Here is a 17,253-nt window from a genome sequence, read left to right as displayed (position 1 = left end):
CCTCCTTATGCACATGCACATACTTCTTTCAAAAACAGAATAAGAAATCTTTAATTTTATTAGACACTGCAAATTTGATGGTTGTGCCAGTATATTTTCCCACCAACAGAAAAAAGAGTTCCCACTGCTTTGTTTTCCTTGACAACACTTGGTATTTTGGGACTTACATACATTTTTGCTAATTTGATGGGTGGATGTGGTACTCCTGTGGTTTAAATTTGTATTTCCTTGATTGTTAGCAAAAAGTATTTTTCCATGTTTTTTGGCTTTTCATATTTTCTCTTGTAAGAAATACTTTCGTTTTTTTCAGTGTTCATGTTTCTATAGGGTGTTTTTTTAATAAGTTTTTGGAACTTCTTCATTTTTCTAAAGTATCCCTTATATATTAATAACACCTTGTGGTTTATTTTTTCACTTCTACAGTATGTAATGTAAATATATGTTTAAAATTTTCATATATTTAAATATATATCTTTTATCACTGTGTGTCTTTATCACATTTAAATAATTTTTCCCATGTTGAGACCTGAAAATATTGAATATATTCATCTAAATTTAATACTATCTTTAAAAGTTGTCTTTTATCCAGTTCAAATTTATGTGTTTATGGTTTGAGGTAGGGATTCAATTTTATAATCAAATATGGAAACACAATTTTTCAAAAAGTAACTACTCTCTCTACTGGTTATAATGACATAAGAACATAGGAAGGTCTCTCCAAGTCTGATTCAAAGAAACAGCAGCATTTAACACTTACCCTGCACTTGCCAGGTATTGGAAAACTATGCTAAGCATTTTACATGCTTCAATCATACATTTTAGAGCTTTACTGACTGGGCTTAAATGGAGACTAGAGGACCCTAATAAATGGCAGCTATTACTTTACTTGTTTGTTTATTGGCTAAGAGAAATATGCTCATCAGATGAAGTGACAAACAGGCTGGTTGACACAAACTACATTAAAAAAAAAAGCATCCCAAATATATAACTTGCTTTTATTAAACAGGGGGAAAAATCAATACATTTTTCAAAAAGGAAGTTATCTCAGTAGCTTTAGTGAAACCCAACTTAACATCAGCTTGTTTAATAAAGCTTTTAGAATAAGTGAGCAATTAAATTCTTAAAGTAGGAATAGAACATTAACAAGCTCTAGACCCCAGAACATTTATAAGCCAACAAATTAGGCAGTGTTTTGCTTAACAGTTTTAGCTTTTAGTGTAAATATATATTATTATTTAGAATATTAGCCTCTGAACTACATAATGACTTTATCATTTTATTTTAATTAAAAACCAAGATTTCTGGAACCTCCAAGTAGTCTTTAAAGATTTCCAATATGGACATAAATTTCCACTAACCCCTATTCCTCTCTATATATTAAATGTGAAATAACTGTCACAATATATCAACATTTTCACAGGAAGATTTTTAAGGCTTCTGGCACATAAAATGTGTAATATCTGTGTGACAATATCATAATTATATACAGAAAATATTTAAAATTTACCTTGTGTAATTTGTTCTAAAGATTAAAAAAACAAGTGTTTCATGTTAATAAAATATTAAAACACCATGTGTTTCCCATAAATTTGACACTGATTTTGTAATTACACAAAGAACACACAAGATAATTATACACTGAACAATTCACCATTGAAATAAACTTGAACTGAATATACTTATTTGATCTCATTAATCATCTAGATCATACTTTCAGCACAAAACAGGCTTTACTATAACTTAAAAATATTTGCAATTAAACTGGGACATGAAGGCAGCCAGTGTCAGAGCTAGGTTTTCCTAATTATTCATGTATCATACAAATAGGTCTATGATTCTTAATTTATTCTTTGGTCTCAGACCATTGAAGAGAATATGTAATCAAAAAGACACATGACTATTTCTCATTTGCAAAAAAGTGAGTCATTTAAAACCTTGTCTTAAAGTTCTAAAGCAGAATATTCAGCTCTTAAGGCAAAAAAAAGTCAAAAATACTATAAATTATAAATTCTGGTTATTCTTTTGACATTAACAGCCACAGCACAAATTCTTACATTGTAATAACATATTAGTGTATATCTGAATATACACATTTGCCAACATTTTGCACTAGTCTGAAGTTGTTATGTGAAGTTCAAGAGGTGACGTGCAGTGTGGCAGGGTAACATTCAATGGCCGTCCTGGGCATCCAGGGACATGGAATGACTGAGTCTTGACCTTCCATTCATAGATATTGTATTCGATGGAACAGTGACCTAAGAGAAAGAAACATACTTTACACCCATCGATTTAAAATGGAACAGCTGTCTAATTTTCAATTTTCAACAATTACTACATTGAACTTGTGCTTAAATTGTAAATGCTAACATTTAGTATTATTATGCAATAAACTACAAATAATCAAGAATAAATGTTCACTCTACCATGAAATTAAAAATGAGAGAGTTGTTATTTCTACAACAAACAAGTTAAATAATCCATTAACACATCTTAGTCTTTACACAATTGACAAATCAACTCAAAGGACAAGAGTACAAACAGACTGTAGGCCAAGCTGTTTTTTAAAGCATTTTTAGCTAGATACATTCTGGCTCCTCAGAAGTGCCTTGGAAAATGTAAAGAAATAAAGTGAATTCCACAAAACAATGGACTTGACTATTTTTGTATTAATGGTATATATTAACTTGAAGTTCCCCTCACAGGTGCACCCTTATTTATAAGGGAAAAAAAAGCTTTGGTTTAAAAATGCTTTCACATAAAGGGTTAAATAAGTCAAATTTATGACATGCAAAAACTACTGCAGAATGAAAAGATTTTTTTTCAGTAAATAAACTCATAAGTTCTAAAATTGTATGGCAAAGTCTTCTATTTACAAAATGTAAGTGAATAAAAACCATTATAGCAAGAATTTCCTAAATTACTTGAAATTCCAACATTATTTAGAAAAGTACAAAAAACATCATTTGGATTTTAAATTGTAAATTGGTATAATATTTTGAAATCAAACATGACAGTACTTTAAGAAATTTGGCCCTGGCTGGTTGGCTCAGTAGATAGAGTGTTGGCCTAGTGGATGGATATCTGGGTTCAATTCCTAATCAGGGAACATGAGAAGAAACCATCTGCTTCTCTCTCCTCCCTCTCCCCCTTCTTTTCCTCTTCCTCTCCCACAGCCAGTGGTTGGACTGGTTTGAGCACTGGCCTTGGCGCTGAGAATAGCTCGGTTGGTCTGAGCATTGGCCCCAGACCATGGTAGCTGGGAGAAACATGGTCAGGGCACATGTGGGCATCTGTCTCATTATCTCCCCTCCTCCTACTTTAAAAAAAAAATTTAGTTTCTCTCTAAATTATAAATTGACTACACAGAACTGAAGTATAAAAGGCCACAGATTCTGCCTAGCAACAGAATAATTTAATAGAAAGAAAAATAAAATTGACAAATTTAGTTTGGATTTGGTTTCCTTGTGCTTCATGTATCGCCTTTTATTAAACAAAGGTTGGTAATCTAAACTAGTCAATTTTCCTGACTCTCTTTTGAACCCAGGATAGAGTAGAATGATTGACAGTTATCCACCTAAAATTAAATAGCTAAGAAGGAAAGTCGCCACTGGGGTGGGGGGGGGACACCTCATCTATACCATGTGGGATTTCTCTCCAAGTATAGACAACAAACAATACTCAGGTAAATGACTTTTCCTTATGTGACCTTGGTTCAGAAAATCTCTGTGTGTAAAAGTTATCCCTGTAATTTTTGCAAATGTTGCAGTTCTCATAATTCTTTGTAAAGTAAAAGAGAAAATTTGTTTAAAGCCTTTAAAACACATACTGATAGCTCCAAATGTCTACAAGTAAAAGATGTTCATTGTTGCATCATTAATAGTGAAAAGTTAGAATTCAGTTAAATGTCCACCAATAAGAAGTAAGCTTTTGTATATTCACAAGTACTACATAGCCTTAAAAGAATAGCATAGATACATATGTAATAAGATGGAGAACTTCAAAGAGATAGATGTTTATGAATGTTTTACCAAAGATTCTGTTTTATAAAAAATTAAATGTTTACATACTACAAAAATGGTCTGAAAGATTATACTGTAATCTACCTCGAGCAGTTACTTTTAGGGGGTGGGAATATGTCTTTTGACAAAGAATTTTCAGGAATAGTCACATAGCTTTTTTATTCCCATAAGGAGAATTAACTATAAAACTATTGTTTGTTTTATTTAAATAATATATGGAGCCCTGGCCAGTTAGCTCAGTTGGTTAAGAGTGTCGTCACAGATTGACAAGGTTGCAGGTTTGATCCCTGTTCAGGGCACACATGGGAAGCAACCAATGAATACAGGACTGAGTGGAACAACAAATGAATGCTTCCCTTTTCCCTTCTCCCTCCTTTCTCTCTCCCTTCTTCTCTCTGTCTGGGAAAAAAAAAAAATTAAGCCTTAGCCAGATAGCTTAATTGGTCGGAGCATTGTCCCGGAGCATGGAGGTAGCCAGTTTGGTTCCCTTGTCAGGGCACAAACAGGAGCAGCTCAATGTTCCTATCTCTCCCTCCCTGCCTCTCTCAAAAAATAGATTAAAAATATATGTGTGTGTGTGTGTGTGTGTGTGTGTGTGTGTGTGTGTGTGTGTGTATAAAGAGCTGCCAACTTGAAACCCTGATAGTTCAAATTCAAACTAAGAAAATGTGAGTAAAAAGCAAACCGATTAAATAAAACAAGCCAGATGTTTCTGGGTGACTTACCCAGTTAGTTTTCTTCCCTCAAGATTTCTATCTAGCCAAAGGTAACTTTTACAATGTGAGGAAAACTTATTAGTAAGTATGCAATATCAGCTGTCAGTTCATTTTTAGACTTTATTATTATAATCCATATCCTACTAGTAATAGTGTAATAACCTTTAGCAATTCAAGCACCATCAAGAACTGGAAGCTCCCAAAGAAGTCCTTGTGTTAATGCAAGTCAAAGAAATAAATTACTTAATTTATCTTATATTCTAAAAACAAGTTGATGATTCATATGTAATTTTTAATATCAAACATACTAAGCAAGAATTATTATTATTTTTATTTTTTTTTCTGAAGCCGGAAACGGGAAAAGACAGACTCCCGCATGAGCTCAACCGGGATCCACCTGGCACGCTCACCAGGGGGCGACGCTCTGCCCACCAGGGGGCGACGCTCTGCCCCTCCGGGGCGTCGCTCTGTTGCGACCAGAGCCACTCTAGCGCCTGGGGCAGAGGCCAAGGAGCCATCCCCAGCGCCCGGGCCATCTTTGCTCCAGTGGAGCCTCAGCTGCGGGAGGGGAAGAGAGAGACAGAGAGGAAGGAGAGAGGGAGGGGTGGAGAAGCAGATGGGCGCTTCTCCTGTGTGCCCTGGCCAGGAATCGAACCCAGGACTTCTGCATGCCAGGCCGACACTCTACCACTGAGCCAACCGGCCAGGGCCCTAAGCAAGAATTTTTAATGCTTTTTCTGAAGACAAGTATCTGTGACTGCAGGGGGTTGAGTGTAAGTAAGGTATGAGAAAAACCTTAAGAAACATGAAAATGATATAGCATGTTCATGACTACATTTACACTAGAGGAATCAACGATTCCTCTATAATGTGAACCAACAATTATAATGAAGGTTAATTGCTCAGTATGAACCAAAGCAATAAGGCAAGTTAATACCTGGAGTTAAACTGATCCTTTTGGTGCCAAAATAAAGGACAGCCCTGAGCCAACTTTCTGATGAACAATCTCAACCTACTGTCAAAATTACTAGAGATTTCATTTGGCACTATAACTGTTGTTTTATTAAAAAATGTTAGAATTTAAAACAAACCAGGAGAAATGTTTGGTACAGGACAGAAATATGGGACTTAAGCAAATATCACAAGAAATTAGAGCCTTCTAAGTGTCTACTTCTTCCACCTTTGGTGATTTTTTAAAATAGGATACATTTATAAAAAGCGTCATGAACTTAAATAGCCCAAGGAAAACAAACAAACACTTGTATATAACTCACTACCCAGGTGAACAGAGAGAACACTTCCCCTCCCTGCTGGCCTTGTCTTTATTTAACATTCTAAAATTTTATTCATCATAAAGTTTGCATTAATTTGGATATTTAGAAAATATTTAAGATAATATTTATCTTGACTAGTTTTTTGGTTCCCTCTTAAATTATGATTCTGTCCTGCTTTAATAAGCTCCTAACAACCCCTGGCTTTCCCCTCTGGAAATAATGGCTATAAGGATTGTTATAATTAACCCTTGCTTTTAAAAATAATTGCCACCTGGCCCTGGCTGGGAATTTCAGCTGGCTGGAGCATTGTCCCGACATGCTGAGGTAAGAGGTTTGCTCCCTGGTCAGGGCACATGCGAGAATCAACCAATGGCGGCATGAATGAGTGGAACAACAAGTCGATATTTTTTTCTCTGTCTCCCTTCCTCTCTTGCTAAAACTCAATTTAAAAAAATTTGCCACCTACCACGTATCACTAAAGAACATAACTTAGTTTTGCATGCTGTTAAACTTTACACAAATATGTTTTGTATGTATCAATACTGTTGCATTTAGCTATATTTGGTCCAATTTATTGCTGTACGATAGTTCTGTCTTTGAATACACTGTTTATTCTATTTTTGGATATTAAGGCTATATTTCTTTGAAGTTTTTACAAACAATATTTCATGAACATTCTTACATGTGAGTGCTAGTACACACATTTTTAGTGTATATAACTAGAAGTGATCATGAAGTGAAAACTGATTGTGAAGTGTGGCTATTGTGAACTTTACTAAATAGAATAAAATGGATTATGTAAGGGATTTTCATTAAACAAAACTTAGGGGCTGGCACTATACAGACTTGGAGCTATCTATAACCTACTGAGAGAGATAAAATTTAAAATCAATAGAACCCAAAGTAATTGGTTATAAACAGGACACAATTATAGGACCATCACTTAGGCTTGTTCTTTGTGTTGGTTCACATCCAGCTCATTCTGGAAGCAATAGGAGTTTTATATGTGAAGAGTCTGCCAAATCAGGGCCCGTAACACACTAAGCAGACAGCTGCTTGCCTGTACAATTCTGTTGGCTTAAAAGGCATTTTCAATTTAACACACTGTTTTCCAGTTAGTTCACCGAAACTGATTATATCTCCAGTGGCTAAGTAGAGAGACACTGCAATCACTTCCTGTGGAGTCACTTGGTTCCTCTGTGGGTCTGATGCACCCAGTTTCCCGGTCCCGGGCAGTGAGCACCCGGAGGGCAGAGGCTTCCTTGTACTCATTATTGTCTCCCTGGCATCTAGTAATGAACTAGAGAAATGATCCCTGAAAGTACAATCTTTCTCCCTAGCATCTAGTACAACGTTTGATACTTATGTGCTTTAAAAATGCTTGTCAAGCCTGGCCAGGTGGTGGTGCAGTGGATGGAGCATCGGACTGGGATGTGGAAGGACTCAGGTTCGAGACCCCAAGGTCACCAGCTTGAGTGTGGGCTCATCTGGCTTGAGCGAAAAAAAGCTCACCAGCTTAGACCCAAGGTCGCTGGATTGAGCAAGGGGTTACTCGGTCTGCTGAAGGCCCACGGTCAGGGCATATATGAGAAAGCAATCAATGAACAACTAAGGTGTCACAACAAAAAAGCTGATGATTGATGCTTCTCATCTCTCTCCGTTCCTGTCTGTCCCTATCTATCACTCTCTCTGACTCTCTGTTCCTGTAAAATAAATAAATAAATAAATAAATAAATAAATAAATAAATAAATAAATAAAATGCTTGTCAAATTTACTGACTTGAGAATGCTTTAGATTGGAAGTGATATATTTGAAACACATCCTTAATTTACAAGATTAAAAATAAAAATATTGTCATGAGAATGTGTGATTTAACAGGGACTTTTTCCCACACACATAAAAAAATAAATGTCATGACCCATGAAGTACCAATTTTTCTATGCAAAGCTCTACCAAATTCTCTTGCTGCCTGGCACCTAAATTCAGGCTACAAGTAATCTACAAAATTCAACCTGAATTATTCCTTCACGTTTCCTTCGCTCCTCACAACACACAACATTTTGCTGTGTCTCTATGTGTACACAGAAGGACACACCAAGCCCTCCGTCAGAATGCTGTCGCTCGCAGCTCCTCTGAAACGCACCGAGGAAACCGGCCAGAGCGCAAGGCTAGCCTCGCACATGACCCAACACGCCTTCCCTTTTCCTTGACTCTGCAGCATTCCTGCTGCTTCCCAGACTCCCCACTGTCGAGCTCAGGGTTTTACTCAAGTCACTGACTTGTCTCTAAATAGCTTCTAAAATGATTAGAGAAGGAATTTACAAAACGAAATGCCTATGGAGGAAATGGGATAATGCCTACTTTTCTTATTTAACTGTTGGGAAACTTGCAACCAAGGCGACAAAGGGGAGAACAAGAAAGACCTTTAGGGAGGCTACAGCATGAGAAGGCCAAGTGCTGGTGCCAGGCGTTGGGCTTTCCCACGTCCTCTTTCAGTGGGAGGGGGTGACAGAGGGAGGACACTCCCTGCGACAGCTGCTTGGCATCTGCCACGAGAAGCACACCTCCTATCCCTAAGCTCTCCCACTTCTCAGAACAGATAAGCCAAACAGCTCTGGCAGGGCATTATGGCAACTTGAATTTCTATATTATGTCTCATCTAAATTTCTCTAGGTTTCCCCTGCATTTTTTGGTTCCACCTATAAAAATATCTCTCTCTTCTCCCTCCCCCTTCTAATCCCATATATGGTAGTAACTTGATTACCTTAGTACTGTGAGTAGAAACATGCAGGTTATTATCTGCAGTGCAGCTTCTCTGGAACAGGGCGGGTTTTCTTTTTGAAAGAACCTTTTCACATTGGGCTAACAACTTCTTAAGATAAGAGTTCAGGGGCTTTCTATATATAGTTACAGAATAATGAGCAAAAGACATGTTCTGCACCTGGCCCACGTTATGCAAAACAGACCTTACATATTTCTAAGTATGTGTAAGACTCTGGATGCTCTCAGATTATACTTCAAAAACGACCCCTGACATAAAAGAATGTCTGACATCTTTCCTATTCGAGTTTAAAAGCCAGAAACCAATTTCCCCTAAGTATTAATTTGACAATGTTGAAAATACACCCACTGTCATCCACCTGATAAAGAAAACTTACCCTTTTCAACTTGGCCGCAGCCTCTCCAGAACGGATTGCAATCAGCAAACTCTGTCGGATTTCTTCTGGGTCAGAGCTCTGGAATGTTAAAGAACTTTGCCTTTTAAGGGTGAGTGATGGGCAGTCAGTTGGAGATGGTATTTGAGAATTCTGTTCATTATGTGCAGAGTTATTTCCCTAAAACAATAAATGCAAAACATTTATGGGAAGACCAAGTGAAAAATGGGCCAATTTCCAATATTTTTTCTTTATCAATCATTCTTTAAGAATCACCATTTGCCACATTGGTTTTCTAGACAAAGCTCTATTTCCTCACCCACTGAATTATCGTGGCTGCCAGAGCTCAGCTGGAAAGAGGGTATTAATTTCCTTCTCTAGACTAGAAGGGGGCTAAGAAAGAGAAGTGGCACTTCTCTTTGTTTCATAAACACAGGGATAACTATACTGTCCTTGAGTCAAATAAGGCTGATGTCTCTAATAGGAATGGCTAAAAAAATTGAACGAATTAAAAATATTCCACAGACTAAAAAATAACCTGTTTCAACGTTTCAACATATTAGGTTGTGAATTATTGAGAAAGACAGAGAGAGAGGGAGGGAAAGAGAGACAGGAAAGGAGAGAAATGAGGAGCATCAACTTGTAGTTGTATCACTTTAGCTGTTCATTGATTGCTTCTCATACATGCCTTGATGGGGGTGGCAGTTTGGGGGAGGTTCAAGGTGAGCCAGTGACCCCTTGCTCAAGCCAGCGACCTTTGGGCTTCAAGACAGTGAACTTTGGGCTCAGGTTGGTGACCCTGTGCTGAAGCTAACAAGCCTGCACCTGAGCAGGCAACCTTGGGGTTTCAAACATGGGACCTCAGCATCCCAGGTTGACACTCTATCCATTGCGCCACCACTGTCAAGCTGAAATTATTATATTTGGTGGTACAAAATAGACAAATATTGGTAAATTTACATTGGTTGAACCTAACATATGGTCTAATAATGAAATATTAATGATTATGCTACATGTAGTGGCTTGTTTTATGTTTTTGGAAGTCAGAGGAAGTGGCAATGTTTTATTTATTTTTCCCATTAGGAATCTCCAAATTTAAAAATTAAAATATAATTAAACTTCTTAAGAATGAAGATTTAGTAACAAATTTAACTGGCAACTGTTACAAAAGAATTTGAATTATGTCTTTTTCAAACTGCCAAATAAATATCTATACAAATGATAAGCTAAACAAAGCTCAGGCAGTGGCTCAAAAATAGTATTTTCTCAATTAAGCTTCTGTTGTTTAGGAAAAGTATTTCATTCTAAAAAAAACCACAGGCTTTGTTTCCAAGTACAGAATTAATCTCATATATCTCTTCCTGACATTATATCAAAGTAATGAACATAAATGTGAAGTACATGAAGAAATATTCTTCAAGATAAATACTGCATTTAAATTATGGGAAATTTTTGTGCTCGCTTCGGCAACACATATACTAAATTATGGGAAATTTTTACTTGGCAATATGGTTAATGTTCTATTATTCTATGAATGTTTGAAAAAGTAAAAAAATACTTCTGGAACTGTCACACAATATGGAAGTATTCTTTAAACAATTTCAGAGTAAAAGCACATGAAGTCATTTTTAAAAATTACATTTTGATTCCAAAATAATTAATACTGTGAAGTTCATCCTCTCCTTTAACTATTTCAATTAGTTAAACAGTCAGGCAAATTATAATAGTTAGCAAACACGAAGTCAACAAATACCTCCTTTTTTGTAAATTATTAAGATAATATAGTGGTTAAATGATAGTTTGGTGAACATACACACAACTGGAAAAGCTAACAGTGAATTAACAAAATGGAAAATTAAGAAAATTACATATTTAAACTCTGATTTTAATTTAAATTATTTATATGTAAAAATGTTTGCTAAACTGTTAGGTATATATGACAGAAAATGTATACCTGAGAGATACTTGTTTATTTTATCTAGGCTTTAATATTATTTATATTTCTATATAATTAAAACTTCTTTGTAATTATGTATACTGGAGAAAAAATAAAGTAAACCAGAACATCCAGAAAAGTTACAAATAAACTGAGATAAGCAACACACAAGAAAATAGAGTCAGTACTATAAACTAGTAGTACACTATACAAATGTATGAGCAAAGAAATTTTAAATAAAAATATTTGCTGATGAAATAATTATATGATTACCTTATATATAAATCAGGTTATATGAATTATAACAATTCTGAGAATGATCAGATTGTATGTTTTGACAGTAGGTAGTTTGATATTAGATTAATATAAATTCAGATTTAAATAATACACAAACATATAAACATGCTTGTTAACCCCCATTTAAACCGTACTTTACAAGAACCCCTTATTTTTTTTTGTGTATGACAGAGATAGAGAGACAGAGAGAAGGACAGATAATGACAGACAGACAGGAAGGGAGAGAGATGAGAAGCATCAACTCTTCATTGCGGCACCTCAGTTGTTCATTGATTGCTTTCTCATATGTGCCTTGACAGGAGAGCTACAGCAGGGTGAGTCGAAGCCAGTGACCATGCGGTCATGTTTCTGATCCCATACTCAAGCCAGCGACCCTGCACTTAACCTGGTGAGCCTGCGCTCAAGTCAGTGACCTCAGGGTTTTGAATCTGGGTCCTCTGGGTCCCAGTCTGATGCTTTATCCACTGCGCCACTGCCTAATCAAGCAAGAACCCCTTATTTTTAAAGAGGTGACATTTACCTTATTACTGACACTTCGTTGTGGGACGTCCACAAATTTACTTACAAAAGGACTCTTCTCTGCCTCTGTGTCAGTTGGAGATCGGGCAGATGCACCGTCACTGCATGTTTCTGTACGCACTTTGCTGAAAGACTGTGACCGCTTCACTACAGCCAGGGCAAACGGCGAAGGAGCAGAGCTTGAGTAAGGTCGTGGGGCACCAAAAGCTTTCAAAGTCTTCAGATTTAATGCTGCTAACTGACTTGGGGGAAGAGAAACAGGTTTTGGAGCTACAGGAGGAGGAGAGGTTTCAGGTGGCTTCTGAAAGCTGATGCCATCATCAGTGTTTTTAACATCTGGCTGTGGAAGAGAGTGAGTTGTTGTATTTAAGGGAGAAAGAGTTTGCTCTGGGGGAGGTATCATGTCCCTTTCTGCCTCTTTCTTTAGTAGTTCCTTTGGAGAAGGATTAGGGGCAGTGTGGACACTCTTGGCAGCTGCAGATGTTACATAGTGACCTGAAACTCTTTTTTGCATTTGCAAGAAAAAAGAACTTGGTTTGGTCTGGGGATTTGAAACCCTAGATTTAAGTTTTGACTCCAAAATATTGTTTATATCTTCCAAATTCGGTGCAAAAGGAGCTGTGCCAGTGTCTCTCATCATTCTGGGAGTAGGTTTCAGAGGATTTTCCAGGGCGCTGTGGTGCACACTCTCCACACTGTGCACCTGATGCTGCGATCTCAGGGTAGGCTTGGTTTTAAGGTCTATCTGCGGCTCCTTTGGGCTTTCAGAAATAGCAAGATCTTCTGTTTGGATTGCAGTTTCTTTCACAGTCTCATGCATGTGTTTTTTTCCTAAAGTATGTATATCCTGGTAATCTTCACACCCCAAGGTTTCTGATTCCCAGTCTTTTAATGTTTCCAGGGATTTGGGAGGCACTATTTTATAAGTAGTCATCCCAATTTTGGGTATATATTCTCTTGTAATTTCATTTGAAGGTTTTGGCTTTGGATGGTAGTCATGTCTGTAAAGTGGATAATTCTTTAGATAAGAAGCAGTTGAATTTTTATTAATCCCATCTACAGGAGGCAAAAGAACATCATTACCGTGTGCATAAATTGGACCTTTTGTGGTGAGTTGATCTTCTGAATGTACAGTTAGGGAGCCCTGAAATCTGAATTCTGTTGAGGTATCTACAGAATCTTGTGGACTTAAACATGAATGTTGAGTTGCTTTGTTGTTACTTGCAATTTGCACACTTTCATCAACTTTCAAATCAGACAGGTGATGATGTGAGTGATTCCCATTGAAATTGTTACAGGAAGGAGTTGTTTGAATTGCTGCATCTTGCATTTTTGTCTTTTCTTCACTGGATTGATGCAGTTTTTGGCCTGGCATTGATAAAGCAGTGAGACAATTTTCCTTGTTACTTCTGGCAGTTTCAGTTTTATGTGCTTGAAATCTGTCAACTTCCATGTCCACATTATTATTTTGGGCAACACCTCCTTCACTGATTTCTGTTCTCCTCACTCTGTTTTTCATATTATCTTCCATGTTTATTGAAATGACAATTACTTCATTTTTATCTACTGAAAGACAAAAGATAATCATAAAGTTAAGTATATGAAAAAAGTAGAAAAATCTCCGTTTACCTCCCCAAAAGTAGAATAGGTTGGTTTAAATTCCACAGGGACAATTTTAGCTCCCTAGTTATATAAAAGCAGATAATGGCATTTATAGACAACAGCATGGGCTTTGATGTCATGGAGACCCAAGTCTGGAACCCATCTGCAACCTGGCTTGACTAATTATAATCTCTGTGAACACAACTTATTACTTAACCATTTGAGCCTCAGTTTGCTCAGATATGAAAAGGTCAAAATACATATTACAGTTGACCCTTGAATAACATGGGATTTGGGGTGCCGATCTCTCTACACAATTAAAAATCCAGATATAATTTTTGACTCCCACAAAATTTTACTAATAGCCTACTGTAGACTAGAAGCCAGACTGGTAACATAAACAGCCAATTAACACATATTTTCTATGCTACATGTATTATATACTGTATTCTTACAATAAAGTTGGCTAGAGAAAAGAAAATGTTATTAAGAAAATCATAGGGGGAGAACCAAGATGGCAGTGGAGGAGGCAGATGCACAGACTACCAGCTCACACCACCAAACTGGATTACAAATTAATTTAGGAACAATCAGTATGAAAAACCAACTATGGATTAAAAGAACAGGTCTAAAAACTAAGGAGCAAAAAAGAAGCCACACCAAGCCTGGTAGGGAGCGCCGAGTCTCCCCTGCTTCCAGGAACAAAGGTGGGGTGAGACTGAGAGCACAGAAGGGCTCTCATTACAAGGAGAAGAGCAGAGAATATTGCTCACAGCCACTTGCCTGAGGACCTGGAAATGAGGCGAGCTGAGGGCTGGCTTGTCTTCCAAAAGGAAAGTGGGGAGAGAGAGAGACAGATGGTGATGGGCAGAAGAATGCATGGGATGACCTGAGAAACTGACTCATTCAGTGCAGAGGCAGCCATAGCTGGGGGAGGGGTTGAACTCTCAACAAAGTACAAGCCTAAAGTGGTTCTGGGTGACCCACCTCCAGAAAGCTCTCCAACTCCAATTAGAGCAACAAGACACAGCTGAAAACAGGAAGTGGGGAGGAAGGGGCAGTAACTCAGGTCTCCATGGAGATCTGAGATATACCTCCCTCTACTAAAACTGAGAAAGCACCCTGACTCTGGAGAAAAACTGGCCAGATGGGGCCTTCAGAGTCTCAGGTTACACCCACTTCATTCCTGGATATAGCTCCAAATAAGCCCCCTGCTCAGATCAGTAAACAAGACTACCACTGAGTTAAGAAAACTGAGAAGAAAACAAATCAGGACTTCAAAGAGGCTCTACTAGGTAAGGAGATTGCAGCTGGAAGAAGCCTACAAGTCATAGAGAATAATGAGTATGCAGAGAAGCTTAAGTCATATGCTTCAACAAGATAAATTCTCTGATAAAGTCCTGGATGAATTGGAAGTAATCAAATTACTGGATGCAGAGTATAAAATAATGATTTTTAGGATGCTCAAAGATCTCAAAGCTATAATGAATGGACATAATGAATACTTCAGTAAAGAAACTGAAAGCATCAAAAAGGACACAGAAATCATAAAGAAGAACCAGACAGAAATGACAAACACAATATCAGAAATGAAGATTACACTGGAAGGAATTAAAGCTGGCTGGATGAAGCAGAGGATCAAATCAGTGACTTAGAGGACAAGATAAGTGAAAGCACGGAAGTGGAGCAGCAAAAAGAAAAGAGACTCAAAAAATCTGAGAAAACTCTAAGAGAGCTCTGTGAAAACCTAAAGAGAAACAACATCCTCATCATAGGGGTTCCTGAGGAAGAAGAGAAAGAACAAGGGTTAGAGACCTTGTTCAATGAAATGATAGCTGAAAACTTCCCTAAATTGATGCAGAAAAAAGTCACACAAGTTCAAGGAGCACAGAGAATTCCATTAAAGAAAAAACCCAAAAAAACCTACACCAAGACACATCATAATTAAAATACCAAAGCCAAGAGATAAAGAGAAAATATTAAAAGTTGCTAGAGAAAAAAAGCTATCACCTACAAAGGAGCCCCCATAAGGATGACACCAATTTCTCAACAGAAACACTTGAGGCCAGAAGGGAATGGCAAAATATATTCAAAGTAATGCAGAACAAGAGCCTACAATCAAGGTTTCTTTATCCATAAGGCTATCATTTGAAGTTGAAGGAGAAATAAAAAGCTTCCCAGACCAAAAAGAAAAAGAAAAACTCAACGAATTCATTACAACCAAATCAATGCTGCAAGAAATGTTAAGGGGCCTGTTGTAAACAGAACAAAGGGGGAAAAGAATATAGTAAAAGAGGAATATAACTTTAAAGAATAAAATGGCAATAAACAATTACATATCAATAATAACCTTAAATGTAAATGGATTAAATGCTCCAATCAAAAGACATAAGGTAGCTAAATGGGTAAGAAAACAGGACCCATACATATGCTGTCTACAGGAGAAGCACCTCAAAACAAAAGATATACATAGACTGAAAGTAAAAGGATGAAAAAAAATATTTCATGCTAATGGAAATGAAAAAAAATCTGGGGTAGCAATACTTATATATATCTGACAAAATAGCCTTTAAAACAAAGGCTATAGTACAAAATAAAGCAGGTCACTACATAATGATAAAGGGAGCAATCCAACAGAAGGATATAACTATTGTAAATATGTATTTATGCATCTAATATAGGAGTATCTAAATATATAAAGCAGATTTTGATGGACATAAAGGGAGAGATCAACAGCAATACTATAATAGTAGGGGATTTCAATACCCCACTAACATCAATGGATAGATCCTCAAGAAAGAAAATTAACAAAGAAACACAGAATGAAGGGATACACTAGATCAGGGGTCCCCAAACTTTTTACACAGGGTGCCAGTTCACTGTCCCTCAGACTGTTGGAGGGCTGGACTATAAAAAAACTATGAACAAATCCCTATGCACACTGCAGCACATATCTAATTTTAAAGTAAAAAAAACAAAACAGGAACAAATACAATATTTAAAATGAAAAAAAAAGTAAATTTAAATCAACAAACTGACCAATATGTCAATGAGAACTATGGGTCTGCTTTTGGCTAATGAGATGATCAATGTCAGGTTCCATATTTGTCACTGCTAGCCATAACAAGTGATATGACGTGCTTCCGGAGCTGTGATGCGTGCATCCTGTGTCACCGGAAGTAGTACTGCTGCGCTTTGCGAATGCATCCTGTGCTCCTCTCACTGACCACCAGTGAAAGAAGTGTCCCTTCCAAAAGTGTGGTGGGGGCTGGATAAATGGCCTCAGGGGGCCACATGCGGCCCGCAGGCCATAGTTTGGGAACCCCTGCACTAGATCAACAGGATTTATTAGATATCTTCAGAATCTTCCACCCTAAAGCAGCACAATATACATTCTTTTCAAGTGCTCATGGTACATTCTCTAGGATAGACCACAAATTAGGGCATAAAACAAGTCTCAACAAATTTAAGAAGATTGAAAGCATATCAAGCATCTTCTCTGACCACAATGGCATAAAACTAGAAATCAACTACAATAGGAAATCTGAAAAACACTTGGAAACTAAACAGCATGTTATTAAACAATGACTGGGTCAACAATGAGATCAAGGAAGAAATAAAAAATTTCCTTGAAACAAATGAAAATGAGCATACAACCACTCAAAATTTTTGGGACACAGCAAAAGCAGTCTGGAGAGGGAGGTTCATAGCATTACAGGCACACCTTTCTAAGA

At 37.1% G+C, this 17,253-nt stretch overlaps 1 protein-coding gene across 11 annotated transcripts in view; it reads right to left on the bottom strand.

Annotated features, from left to right (window-relative positions):
- Positions 1–976: 976 nt before the first annotated feature.
- COBLL1 (cordon-bleu WH2 repeat protein like 1) overlaps positions 977–17,253 on the bottom strand; it is a 193,415-nt gene continuing 177,138 nt past the window's right edge. For 7 of the 11 annotated variants that reach the window (XM_066278961.1, XM_066278954.1, XM_066278956.1 and 4 more), the window contains 3 exons: positions 11,919–13,483; positions 9,169–9,345; positions 977–2,255 (listed from right to left, as the gene is read on the bottom strand). In XM_066278961.1, coding sequence (XP_066135058.1) covers positions 2,169–2,255; positions 9,169–9,345; positions 11,919–13,483 — 1,829 coding nt within the window. In that variant the 3' untranslated portion in view covers positions 977–2,168. The remainder of the gene's footprint in view (positions 2,256–9,168; positions 9,346–11,918; positions 13,484–17,253) is intronic. The other 4 variants (XM_066278953.1, XM_066278955.1, XM_066278964.1 and 1 more) reach the window with 2 other exon arrangements.

Source organism: Saccopteryx bilineata, chromosome 5, assembly GCF_036850765.1.
Source record: "Saccopteryx bilineata isolate mSacBil1 chromosome 5, mSacBil1_pri_phased_curated, whole genome shotgun sequence".
Lineage (NCBI taxonomy): Eukaryota > Metazoa > Chordata > Mammalia > Chiroptera > Emballonuridae > Saccopteryx > Saccopteryx bilineata.
The sequence above is the reverse complement of the archived record's forward strand: the minus strand, read 5'-3'. Positions and strand labels throughout refer to the sequence as shown.